At 41.3% G+C, this 13882-nt stretch overlaps 1 protein-coding gene across 9 annotated transcripts in view; it reads left to right on the forward strand.

Annotated features, from left to right (window-relative positions):
- The window catches only part of Nrxn3 (neurexin 3), a 1546128-nt gene that overhangs the window by 494302 nt on the left and 1037944 nt on the right, over positions 1 to 13882 (forward strand). For all 9 annotated transcript variants that reach the window (XR_007107214.1, XR_007107215.1, XR_007107216.1 and 6 more), the window contains exon 8: positions 9290 to 9728. Coding sequence is in view for 6 of the 9 variants with exons in the window: in XM_047541186.1 (XP_047397142.1) it covers positions 9290 to 9728 (439 nt within the window). In the remaining 3 variants the exon portion in view is untranslated. The remainder of the gene's footprint in view (positions 1 to 9289; positions 9729 to 13882) is intronic.

The raw sequence follows: 13882 nt of genomic DNA on the forward strand, positions 1-13882 counted from the left end.
GGCAAGTCCAAGTTACATTGTCATGTAAGAGGCGCACCGTAGCCCTTTTAGTATGCTTGAGAGCAGGAGGCAGAGTTGGTGCTGAACTTTGTCACCCAGTCTCTTAGAGGACCTTGCTAGAATTTGTGATTGGATTCTGTACTTCCTCTATTAGTGTTCTTCTAAAACCAATGAACTAATGACTGCTGCCACTCTGGGGTGCAGAACTTTCCATATAGATAGTCTTTAAAAATTCAAGTGCATTTCCTAAGCTTGCACACCGGGGAAAACCCAACTAAATATGCAGTGGTTCCATCAAATGCCTTTTAGCTGTCTGTAATACTGAACTTCAAACCTCATCTCATCACTTATTGTCTGGCAGAAAGAAGATAGAGGTTTCTTTCTGCATTGTAGTATGCATGTTCTTAGCAGCATTTGTGTGATCTTCCTTGCCCTTCCCCCTCCAGTTCTTCCACCTCCTCCTATCAATATGTGCTTTGTGTCAGGTACTGGGAGACACAGGAAAGGCATGGTTTTCTCCACTTGGGGAGATACCAATCTGCTGGGAAAGAGAAAATTATAGCATAATGCAATAAAATCTATTGCATTACATTATTGCATGACAACAGTTAGAACATTCAGCCATGGGGCTGAGAGGAAGAAAGCAGCCATGGGCAGGAGTCGTGTGGGTTGGAATATTGGAGATGGCTTCCCAAGGGTGATACACGAACCATGACTTATATGATGAATCACAGTTATACAGGCAGAGAATCCAGCTAAGACTTCTCTTTGGGATGTTTAACTGGAAGAAATGCAGAAATTTGGCAAGGCCTGTTAACAATGAAGTGGGAACTAGATGAAAAGGGTCTTGTATATAATGCTTAAAAGTCTATATCTCATTCTGACTTGAATGGAGAACCACTGAAGGGCTTTTCAAGAAAATAGTGAGCTCATTAGAGTTGTTTCTAGTCCTCAAAATAAAAATAGCTGTAGATTTCTAGTGATTCAGGAAGGTACCTTTTAAAATTTGTCACCTCTCTCATCAAATGGTTAAAGGCTTCCTTTTTACACTAATGGTTCCCCCCATTTTCTGGTTGCATAATGTATGTATTTTGGGAGCTTTTCATAATCAGTACCACCTACTCATCTGCTCTTAGTTCCTCATTGTGACATGAAACTTTCACTCTAGTCAGGCTGAGGCCTTCATCAAAGAGAAATTCTAAGACAGGAGGAAAGGTAGGTTTCTCTGGATGGGCCTGCTCAGCACATGAAAATATGTGGGGAATGAGGGAGGGCATGTACAGAGCCCATAGCATGTTCCAGACTTTCTGCTAAATCCTGGGATGTGTTGGTATCATGCCAGAAATACACAGCCTCCATGTTGATAAAGCTTCCAGTCCAGAGTCTCCTCACAGTGCCACTTCTGGGAAGCAGAGGGGAAAGAAATACAATCTGAGTCAATTTTCTGATCATAAGTCATTGTACATTCATTAGTGTGGCAAATATTTATCATTCTAATTCTGATACAAAAATAAATCCCTGATTAAGTATCTTCCAACAGTTTCCAAGCATGTTGGTGACAGGGATTATTTTCATTCTGCCTTGTGTCCTTCATGGTCTGAAGCTAAAGGTTCAGTGATTACTTAATATATTTACATAGCTTTTTTTTGTTTCTAATATTTTAGTATAGCTAGTCGATTAATCCTAAGTTGGTTCTGGTGTTAGAGGAAGACACTGGAGAAAGAGGTCCACATCAGTGCCAGCTCTCAGGGACTGGTGGTTACCTCCTGGTGCACTGCTTTGAGAGGGATTCTGAGGCTTCATCTGGGTTGAACGGGGAAGGTACAGAATAGAATGACAACAGTTAATAATGAATGTCATCTTCCAGGAAGGCAGGGTAGAGGTACTTGCCAGTTTGACTCTAAGACTTAGGAAAGTTTGCTACCCCAGTATGACTAAAAATGTCAGTTAGCAACTAGAAACCTTTTGTTTCACTACCTATTAACAAGTCCTATCTTGGAGAACATGATATTTGCAAGATCATTTCTTCTTTTTCTGCCTGAATGTGTCTGTGCCAAGTTCTTGCTTCATCAATTATGTAGAAGCTTAGTATAATCTGTGAGGATACCCCTTGTGATGAACTGAGTCTTTACAGTGTCAGAAACTCAGGAACTTGATTGTAATGTTTTTTTATGAGAAATATGTATACATGGCCACCTGTTTCTGATCAGCCTCAAATAGCTGAATAAAGGTTCCCAGAGATTTCACCTTCATGAAAGACTAAAATTGGAACTATCACACTGATTGTGCCAAGGATTGGAAATCCTTCTGAAATTCTTTTGTCCCCTTCTGTAACCAGCATACACCTATATCATCATTTCCCTCTCACAAAAAATCCATCAGACCAATCAACATTGAAGTCTAGTTGAACTTGAAAGGAGGTAGTAATGACTTTCATTATTAATGAGGCACTTGTCCTGGTACCCATGGATGGCCTTTTGATTCTTGAGGGTAGAGTAAGTGCCTGGCCCAGAGTTGTCTGTGCCTATACCCCCAGATGACTGAATGGCTTTATTCAAAATGAGGTAGGAGTTGGAGTTTTGCTAGTTTGATATTAGCCTGCCCGGATTTTCCCTGTTGCTGCAGCTGGCCTTATGTCCCTTTTATCTTTTCCTGGTCAAACCCTCACAAATGACCATAGATCAGAGGGTATGTGTGTTGGTGGGCCCTGTGGAGATCCCGCTGGCAGATGTGTTTTTGTTTAACCCATGGAGTGTCAAGTCACAATGCATTTAAAACACTTAATGACTTGTCAACATTCAACTACTGGTTTCACATTTAGCTGGAGTCTTTTTGACCTTTATTTTGAGCTCAAGAACTGAGATATTTTCTGTAAGTCTGAAACTCAGTTCCCATTTTCTATTTCTGGGACTCGATTTTTTTTTTTTTTTTTTTTTTTTTATCTTTGGCAGATCCTGACCACTGCAAACAAAATATAAAGCATGAAAATGGTGGTATCCATGGTAGACAGCAGTTGGGGCTTTGAGCCTCCGTTTCATGTCAGCTGCAGCTCAGCAGGCAGAGTGAGTTTATTGACCCCTGTTAGCAAGACCACAGATGCAGATGTGGCTCTGGTCGTGCCAAATATTAGGTTCTTCAGACTTTGGAAGCTAAGAGGACCATCTGCTGACACATTTGCACTTGGACTTCACTGCTGGAGTTTAGTCACTGTGATAGATAATGATGTTAATGATAATGAATCCTAAAACTGTACAAGTATATGAAAGAAAGAGAAAGAACAGTCCCCATTTTTATATGTGTGTATATGATGTATATTGGACACATGGATGATACATGATATATTTTGATATACATTATATAAATGTAACAACAGGGAATTACAAGCATGAATTTTCATATATTTTTATGTCTATTTAATTTGGGGGTTTACTGAATCCAGAGTTCTTCATTTATTTAGCTCTGCCCTTTGAGCTGATAATACACTTAGGACTTACTCTCTGAGAAAATCTTTCCTTCCTAATGACTCTACATCAGTATATACTATCTGATCTTGTTCTGAATCTTCATAGAAAATAACAAAATTAATAGTGGTAACTACCATTTATTAAGTGTTTTTAAGGACCAGGAATTGTGTAAAGTCCTTTTATAACTGGTTATCCTCTCTCATTTATTTTTTACAATCCTGTGTAGTCAGACATGTTACCTTCATTCTGTGGAAGATCCTAAACTGAGACAAGTCAAATATCTTGCCTATTGTCACATAGCTGGTAAGGGTGGATTAGGACTCAAACTCCAGTGAGGAGAGACTCTGAAGTCCATGATCTAATCTACTTCCCTTTACTACCACTTGAGTTCAACATCTAATTTAATGAAGATATAAGCATTTATTAATCACCTATACAGCAAGGAGCTATTTCAGATTTAAGCTATAATGCATATTTTTTCACTCATAAGGCATCCGAAGGTCTATTGAAAAGACAAGACCTGTGCTTATTCTGAGATAACAAAGCTGAGGGTTTTAAGTGACAGATGAGTGGAGCAGGCAGTTTAGAGGAGGCAGAAATCACAGTAGACCAGTCATCGATTGCCTGAGGCACAGAAGGGGAAGAGGAGCAGAGACAGTAAGATGTGTGATTCTGTGGAGACCCCAGAGCAAGATCCTTTCACATTGCTTTTTAGTCATTTTCCTTTCTACCCTGAGTAGGAATGTTACACAATAATGAGATTAGCCCAAAAGTTTCATCTGAAAGTCTCATCATGCAAGCTGAAGAGGAAAAGCTCTTTTCATTATCAACTGTTGTCAAAGGATTAAATCGGGGTGGGGGATAGATGTATCTTTGTCTTTTGCTTGTTGTGAGTAAATGGCTCTGCATGTAGGTATAAACTTGAAAAAGCTTTATTGGGATTTCAGGCAACACCGCTCCATTCAAGGTAGGCTGACACTGGTTTCTCCTTTCTGTATATCCTAGATGCTGCAAAGAATGCCCCCCAGGATCCTTACTTTCAAACATCCTTCATTGATTGGTACCAGCAGGATGGTGTTCAGTGGCAAAATCATACTCCCACAAATGGTTTGGTATTCCAAACTGACCTGGTGGTTTTATTTGTCTTATACATAGACCCACAGAAAATAAAAGATGCTTTGAAAACAAGAGAAAAGAAATGCTAGCTGGTTATCTTCCTATTCTTCATTAGAAAAATAGGACCAAGAGACCCTGGAGGTGCTGCAGGGAACATCCCCACTTTCCTCTCTCCTTCCAGTTCCCTAGCAGGAATACATGGGGGGTGACATTTACAACAGAACATGCAGAAATACATTCTCAGGAAGTTGAGAACAGAGTGCCTGGGATAAGTTGCAAGGAGGAGAGAGAAGAAAACCCTTCTGTGTGTGGGGACTGCCTCTAACCCTTAGAGGCACTTTCACAGGCTTGTCTTATAACTCCATTATCATGGAAGAGTTCTTTGTAACAAGCACATCACATAGGGGTAGAAGAGTCTCTCCTTCCAGTCAAGGCCAGTGACTTGGGCAAGAGAGAAGACAGCTTGATCAATTGCAGGCATTGTTAAAAGACTGAAAAGGATTCTGATTTATCAAGTAGTGAGGATCAGAAAGCCCTAGAGCAGCTGGGGCAACAGGGGAGTCAGAATAGGTTTGGATGTTGATCCTAGGCAACTGGCATCATTTGAACAAGTGGAAGAGGAGATGAAGGGACTGTAGCTTAAGAATCCTGGTTAGCAAAGATGCAGAATCCCTAACACCTGAGCTCATATGGAGGCCTCTAAGGTGATTTCTGAGTGGGCAGATACAAGAATTTCTTCGAGAGAGATCCTACCGGGTGTGAAGGGATTTGCATGTTAAGAAGGAGTTGGTGTGACTTTTGTACACCAACAAAAGTTGGCTTTCAGTTTTATGTGTAGGTATGGGCTGCTGGAGGGCCAGTATCCAAACTGCCATCTCTGGAGCATGGTCTTTCCCCAGTGCAGTGAGACAGATGGGGTTCACGCCCTCAGTGGGCTATGTGATCTTAGACAAGAACCTACCTCCTCTGAGCCTCATGTTTGTACAATATCACCTATTTCACTCACTTATTATAAATGATACACTAAAACCACTATTGTGTTTTTAGAGTCTGGCACATAGTGGGCTCTCTATAAGTGATGACTATTTTACTATATTGTTCCTGTACTCATAGCTTGCCCTCCTCCCTGTATTGTTCCTGTATGTCATTGTATCAAGGATTGTAGTGAAATAGAAGTATATTCATTCAGAGAGACTATTTCTCGTGACTCTGTCCTCAGGTGTTTTACTCTCTGGTCTCCTAAGCCTGAGTTACAAGTTCAAACAACGGTCTTTACAAACCCACAGGTGAAGTAGTAAGACCAGCTTGTCACTCGTTGTGACTCTACCTCTCTGCCTTCAAGGCTGTGTGACACCTGCCCCCTTGGGAAACCATGTCTACTTTATCTTTAATTGCTCCTTGTCAGGGGAACTTGTTAGCCAAGGCTGCTTTCTGTCACTGATGATCTCTTCCTAGTTCAGTCAGCCAGGTGGGGACATTCATTTAATTGAGAGCCTGATTTTACAGAGAACACTCACTGTGGGAGGTTCAGCAGTTCCTGCGTCGATACCCTTGTACCCTAGCCCAAGGTGCCCGTAGGCTGCTGCACGGCCACGGATGTGGTTCTGTACAGAGGGGGTGGGTGGGTGGGGAAGGTGAGGATGCTCTCTCTGGAGCTTCCCTCTGAGCATCGCTGAGCTGCAAAAGCCTGGCCCTGCTGTCCCTTCCTTCCTGGTGGGAGATCCTCCTCAGAGCCTCATTTCAGGGCCCTCTCAGGTTCCAACAGAGCCTCAACACTGAGGAAGATGAAGACTTACTATGATTTTCCCCAGGTCTGTGTACCCGTTTACATCTTCCATGTTTTACCACATAGGACCTCCCATTTGATCTTGACACCAGCCCGAGGAGGACAAAAGGACCACTTTTTTAGCATGGAATCAAGGATCCCACTTTTGGAAATGAATAAAATGAGACTCAGAAAGATTATACACCTGTCAGTGAGAAAGGTGCTGGTGTTTGTTTGTTTTTAACCACAGTGGAGACTCCATATAACAGACAAGTCATGTGGGGGCTATGGGGTAGAGAGAGCTCTCCTTCCAAAAGGCTTTGAGAGAGGTCAAGTTATCTCTGACCAATTCCTGGTCCTTGATTCTCCTGCGCATCTCTCCAGAAGTCTGCATTCTGCTTATTCACCATCTGTCCCACTCTTAGCTGTGTGTCCTTCTCATAGAAGTGCTGCTTTTCAGATCCTTTTAAAGGCCTTTTTCATTTCTCCTGTCCTCAGCCTCCTTGTAGGGATGCCTGAGCTCTCTTTCCATTTACTGTTCAACGGAGCCAAGTCTCTGTCTGTCCCTTTGGAATGAACCATTATCATCCGTTAATAACCATCCTCTACAAGGCGCTCCAGTCTTAGACAGTTCATTGGCAGAAAAGGTCAATGTCTGGAGACATGGAGATCTCACACGCTGAAGCATAATAGAAGGGCTTAGGAAGAAGTCCTGGAGCTTTTCCTTTCTGGTTCACTCACTTGAGCAACTGCCTAAGGATCCTGCTGTGTTTCCCTCTGTGCATGGTCAGTTTCCTAGAGCCAGGACAAGAAAGCCAGCTTTTGAATTGGGAAGCTGGGCATGTGTGACATTCCACAATGTTGACAATGAGCTTCATAAGCATTTCTGAGGAGGCTTTGTTCCCAGCGTCTACAGTGTGAAGACTTGGCTTCTGGAGCCACCTACCTACAGTCCCACTCTGTGCCTCTGGGTTAGTTCCTTAACTACTTCCTGTGTCTGCTTTTGCATCTGTAAAATGAGGGGATAATTATAGGTATCTCAAGTGGGTGAAGGACTTAATGGGCTGGCAGGTGATAAATCTTACCTACAGTGCCTGGTAGTAGGTGCTCAATAAATGTTAGAATTCTTGTTATTCTCAGTGGTATTGACTATGGTTAAGTCCACTGTCAAAGTTACTTAAAGGGGGAAGCATTTTTAATGTTTTGTCATGGTTACATACCACTCTTGTAATCTTGTAATATATATTAAGAGGCAAACATTTTAGCTTGGTTCTTTCCTGGTGATAGAGGAGAGAAGGGAAATCATTTTATAGTTGGGTGTTAGGGATCAAATACTACAAACCAAAGTGACCCGCATAATTACTTTTCTCTCCCAGAGGTAGATCGTGAGACTTATTTTGGCTCCTAGGCCTTGCTGTTTGACTGAAAAATGGAAATGATAATACAGACTTCTCAGAGATGTGGAAAGAATGAGACGAGATGAAGATAACCACAACTACCCTCCAAGGAGCGGAGGCCCTTACCGTGTGCTGTTTCCAGAGGGCTGACATGCATCAAATGATTTTATTCTTACAGAATAGTTTTCCTCTATAGTCCCAGGCCCAGAGGGGGAAACAGACCCAGAGAAGTTACTTCACCAAAGACGCACAGCTTGAAAATAGCAGGTCCAGGATTTAGACTTGAATCTGGGTTCCGACTTAGAATTTGAGTGAGATAATGGAAAGGAAATAACAAGGAGCTGCATGCTCCCCACTCACAGTTTAGTCCCTTTCTCTTCCACTCCTCTCCTGCCTATTATTGTATGGCTGTCAAAGATCACTCTAGGATCAGAACACCGAGACCTGTCCCAGGGTGCTGTATCAAAGTCGAATTCTAATAAGAGTAAAACTTTTTTGAAATTCTGATTTTGGGGAGCAAGATGACCCTGGGTGTGGCATCCTCACGTTCCCCTCTTACTCTCCCACTCTGGACACTGGGTATGAGCAGGAAGAATTGTGCTGGTGCCTTGATAGGACGTAGGGGCAGAGAGCCCTGCTGCAGCCTCTGCTAGGGCAAATCACTAGGGTACAGTGTTCTGTTAATTCTGACTCTCAACGAAATAAATGTCCCCAATAGACTGAACCAGGGTTTCAGGCTATTTCATTCTATCACCGCACTCAGTGTGCAAAAATCATGGATCTTCTTCCCAAAAAATTCATAATTGTTTTTCTTAAGAAATGTATACACATGATTTTAAAACATGAAACAGGAAGATACTGTGAAAAGTAAGCCTCCCTCCCAATCTTGAATAGGAATCCCCCAAAGCCACTCCCCAGTGACAATTTTATAGTTCCTTTGTGCTTCTTTTCAAAGATATTTTATACTTATATGAACATGCATAATAATAACACTTCCCATTCTCCATTTTTATACAAAGATCCATTTTTATACAAAGATAATGTAATGCACGGTCTATTCTGTTCCTTTATGATTTCACTTAGCGATATGACTTGGACGGCCATCAGGTCAAAACCAGAAGCATTATCTCATTTTAAAGGCTGCATACTATTCCATTATAAAGATGTGTCATGTTTCATTGATGGTCATTTAGGTTGTTTCTGATTTTTACTAAGGATTCAGTAAATATCTTTGTACGAAAGTATTTACAGTCTCTTGATTTTTACTTGCACATTCATACCATATAGTTTTCTGTCAACACAAGATATTGACCAGAAAGAGAAAGACAAAAGAAATGTAATGGGAATGCAGAGGCCTATTGGAGAATGGGTGTACCCCAGATATCTCTTTGGATGGGTTTTGAGGGCTGTGTCTCATGTTTCTCATGTTTCAAACTATTATGTCCTGAAGCCTCTTCTTGGATCTTTGTTCTGGGTGCCCAGTGAGTGATGGATGGATACTGCTTGCAAGATTGATTCATATGGCACGTGTGTTTGACTTTTGACAGGTTGTTTATAAGAATAATGACATCCGTCTGGAGCTGTCTCGTCTGGCACGGATTGGGGACACAAAAATGAAAATCTATGGTGAAGTTGTATTCAAGTGTGAGAATGTGGCCACACTGGACCCCATCAACTTTGAGACCCCAGAGGCTTACATCAGCTTGCCCAAGTGGAACACCAAACGAATGGGCTCCATCTCCTTTGACTTCCGCACCACTGAGCCCAATGGCCTGATCCTCTTCACTCACGGCAAGCCCCAGGAGAGAAAGGATGCTCGGAGTCAGAAGAACACAAAAGTTGACTTCTTTGCTGTGGAACTTCTCGATGGCAATCTGTACTTGCTGCTTGACATGGGCTCGGGCACCATCAAAGTGAAAGCCACTCAGAAGAAAGCCAATGACGGGGAATGGTACCACGTGGATATTCAGCGTGATGGCAGATCAGGTAGGGAAGAGGCAGGGTTTGTGACTGAGGGTACAGGACTGCAGTTTTTCCTGGTTTTATTTTTATTTTAATTTTTGCATTTGTACAGTTGTTGATTTTTTGTCTATTCTCTTTAATGCTTGTGGTAAAACTGTCTTTGTACAAGACACCTGTCTCATGGATGCCTTTCGTTCTCCTACTCATCTTCCTTGCCACTGTCTGCAGGGTCCTTTCAGTGACAACTCTAAGAGCCTGGAGCTAAGGATAGTTTTACAAGTAGCATCTCCCCTCCTACCAAAGCAACTGTCATGTCACTGGTCCAGTATTCTCCCCTTTTCTTCTTCTTTTTCTCATCACCATGGAAACCAAGTGTGACATCACAGATGCTGCGTTATGTGATTGTTCTGAAGGATATGCCTCACTGTACCAGAGTTTATGCAAAGATCTGCCCTGCAATAATTGGCAAGAGCCACGTTGCAGGGAGAAATTATGACAAGAAAAGAAAAGGCAAATTGATTTTTCCTGAAGTCATGTTCAATTTAAAGCCTTCCTTTGGTGTGAAAGCCTGTATTTTACCCTTTGCTCAGACCTCACTAACTCTTTCTTCCTCTTCATAACCTTTTACATTTGGTTTAAATGGCTTTGTTTGTTTCTGCAGCCACAGATCAAACAAGCTAGCCCCAGGCACTACATTGTCGCTCTGGAACAGTAACAAAGAGTGGGGGGAGGGGCACTAATAGAGAGTCTGGGGTTTTCAAATGACTGAACAGTCTGCCTAGCTTTCTAGGGACCCTGTGGCAATGAAGGTCACATTCTGTGCTATTGGAGAGCCAAAGAGCTGTAATTAGAGCATTTGAATTTCAGATTCATTTTCTGATTCCCCATTTAGGTAGTTTGTACTCAAAAAGGGATTTGGCTACATTTGCCATATTTGTAGGGATTCACCCCTGTGTGTATATAAGAATAAGTCTTCCTTTGGACATTTTCTCTCCAGGGTACACTTGACCAGCAAGAGAAAGGAATAGGGTCCCCAAAATACAGAAGCCAGAAATGGCTGAGTTTTGGTAGATGGTTTTTCTGTACAATTCCAGAGCTAAAGGCATGGCAGAGATAAGCGACATTACCCTTAGGAGGAACTGGATGGGCTCTGTGCAGAGGGCAGACGGGTGGCAGATTGCAGCCGTGGATGTTTTATTGCCCAGTAGGAATCTCTATCGATTGTCTAAAATCTGATCGGAACCAAGAGACCTCAAATTAAATGTGCTTGTTAAGCAAGAATGAACAGTTTGTGCTTTTTAAAGAGAAAAAAAACACACAAAAATAATTTCTCTGGAGGCTAAATCAATCTCTCTCTCAAGTTTATCAATAACAATGAGCAAGGTGGAGCTAAAATTGTCTCAAAAGTATTATTAAATAAACACTGCTATTGGTTAAGACCATATGTGGAGATGGGTCATGGTGGATGGGTTCCGTGTCTGACTCACCTTGACACAGCTTCAGTTACCTATCTGTGTCACATAGGCAAGAACACATCAAATTGCCATGTGTTTATTTCTGTTCATTCCCAATACTAATTGCTTTTTCAAATAGGATAGTTATTTTCTTTTTCTTTTTCTTTTTTGGGTAGGAACATCAGTGAGCCCATTTTTGAAAAATATATTTGGATTTTAGAAACCTTGAATTTTATACCTAGCAACTACAATGCTGGATGATTCTTTGAAGTACTGATGAATTTGATCAAAGAATATGAAAACTTACTAAGTAAACAAAGAATCAACCTAAGAAAGCAGTGTAACTTTCCACTTTATATGATCTGTTAAACTTCATTTCCTCATGATGGTATTTCCTAGTTTGCTCTTTTCAGTTATAAACCTATGTAAAAATGGGTATTTATGAGAACAAGATGGCCCTCTCTTCCCTAAGCATTCTGCAGAATATGACTAGGTGATCTAGAAAAATTTTATGATTGTATATTCATATTTATATATATATATTCTTATATTCTCCATTGGGGATGTGAGTCTTAAAAGAGATAAGAATATTCAACACGGTTCTGGCAGTATTCTCTGAGGATATTTTCCCTGGCATGCACTTAAGGCTTGAAATTTTAAATCGATTCTAGTACTGTCCTTATTTGGCAATACATGTTCCTCCCCTTTTGCTGGCGATCTGATTAGATTTATAGACATGCAGAAGATAAAAAAAGGAAACTGTGCAAGACGATGTAGTAAGAGATACAAATTTCAACTTCCTGATTTGTAACGTAGAAAAAATAGTATCTCCTAGTTTACAAGATTATTTTTAGGGTCAAGTCCAAAAAACAAAAAAGAACAAGTAGATAAATGGGCTGAGGGTGTAGCTCAGTGGTAGAGCAAGTGTGTTAGCATGTACCAGGCCTGGGTTTGGTCTCCCCAAATAAACGAATAGATAAGAATAAAAACCAAAAGCACACAAAATACTTAAAATGAAAACCAGGACATTATTATTGTTGTTTAGGTTTTTGAAATATTAAACAAAATGTTAAAGAATAGAAGGAAACTTCTAGAGGAGAGGTGGGGAAACAGATTGATAGCTTACCCCCTCCCGAGGACCCTCAGTGTCCTTTCTATTCTACTGTGGTGCTGACTTTGTAATTTAGAGCACACTTCATGTCCTGATCTCATTTGATCTTCTGAGCCTTCAGGTTATATCCTTCTTAGCTGAGGGAATTGAGACTCAGACAGAGGAGACAGAAGGGAAGGCACGTTGATGAATGGTACAGCCCAGCTATCTTGGTACCAATAAAGCACTTAAAGAATAATTAGTATATATTTTGTTTTTCTAAATTTCAGGTAGCATGTTTGGATATCACCTAGTACATTTTCTTGATTTTACAGTTCAGGAAACTAAGATGTACAGTGGTTCAATGACTGTTTTAGGATCAGAAAGTCATGTAGGACTAACATCCTTGTTCCCAAATTCGCAGGTCAGGGAAGAGGTTATACCTTCTAGAATCTCATTTAATGGTGCCCATAATCCAACCCCTGCTTGGGTCTGCCTAAGTCTCTGGCCTTAACATCTGCTCCCTCCCTCTTGCTTCCTTCTCTTGTCATATTTCTTCCTGCCTCAGGACCTTTGCGTGTGTCATTCCACCTGCCTGGCATGCTCTCTCCCCTAGACTTTGTATAACTGGATGCCTTTCAATACTTGTTTCAGCTATCCCCCACCTAGATAGGCTTTGCAGTGGAACACATGGGCTGCTACCCTACACCCATTTTACTCTCTTCATGGTACCTGCCATTAGTTAATTCCTCCTGTTTACTGGGTTATTTGCTTATTTTGCCTCTGTGTTCTGTAATGTAAACTCCAAAGAGAGGAAGGTAATGAAGGACAGGCTCATTTCTGTGCCTAGAATTGTACAGACACAGAAGAAATGGTGTATGACATATATATATATATATATATATATATATATATATACATATATATATTTATTTATGTTTGTGTGTGTGTGTGTGTGTGTGTGTGTGTGTGTGTGATGAATAAAAAAACATGTTCCAGTTAAAAATTATCAATGGCAATGTCCCAAATATTCACTGACTGGGTAGTAGTTGAGACCAGTCAAGAGTGTATCACTGCACGCAGGGAAGATAGAAGTTGTTCTATCCTTTGGGGGATGGTGAGCCCATGAGAAGACTCAGGTGCCTTTATTCTATTCATTGAGAAGCATTCAATGAGTTTTAATTTAGTTAACCATCACATCAACCTGTGAGGTGGGGAAAATCACTTTCGCATTTACAGGTGAAACTGAAGCACAGGAAAATGGTGTCACTTCCTCAAGTTTCTACAGCTCACGTGTGGCCGAGCTGGGGTTTTTTAACTCAGGCAGGAACTCTTTTGCCCTCACCTGTATGTTATGCTACCTTTCAGCCAAGCCAGTTAGGTAGTGAAAAGACACACCAGGGGTTAGGTCCTTGGGGGTTTTCTGGTCTTCCTGGAGGCCTGGTTGTCTTTGCTGGCAGAGATTGGAACCAAATAGCAGGCATGGTCCATTCTACCATCCTACAGCATGCATCGCTTTCTCCAAGTTGGGCGATGATGGTCTCAGAACTCACTCATTTCATTCTCTTCTCATTTGGTTAATCACCTAGCGTGCTCACCTGAGATGCAAAAGCACCCTTAACTCACATGCATCC

Source organism: Sciurus carolinensis, chromosome 2 (genome assembly GCF_902686445.1).
Source record: "Sciurus carolinensis chromosome 2, mSciCar1.2, whole genome shotgun sequence".
In the NCBI taxonomy this organism is placed as follows: Eukaryota; Metazoa; Chordata; class Mammalia; order Rodentia; family Sciuridae; genus Sciurus; species Sciurus carolinensis.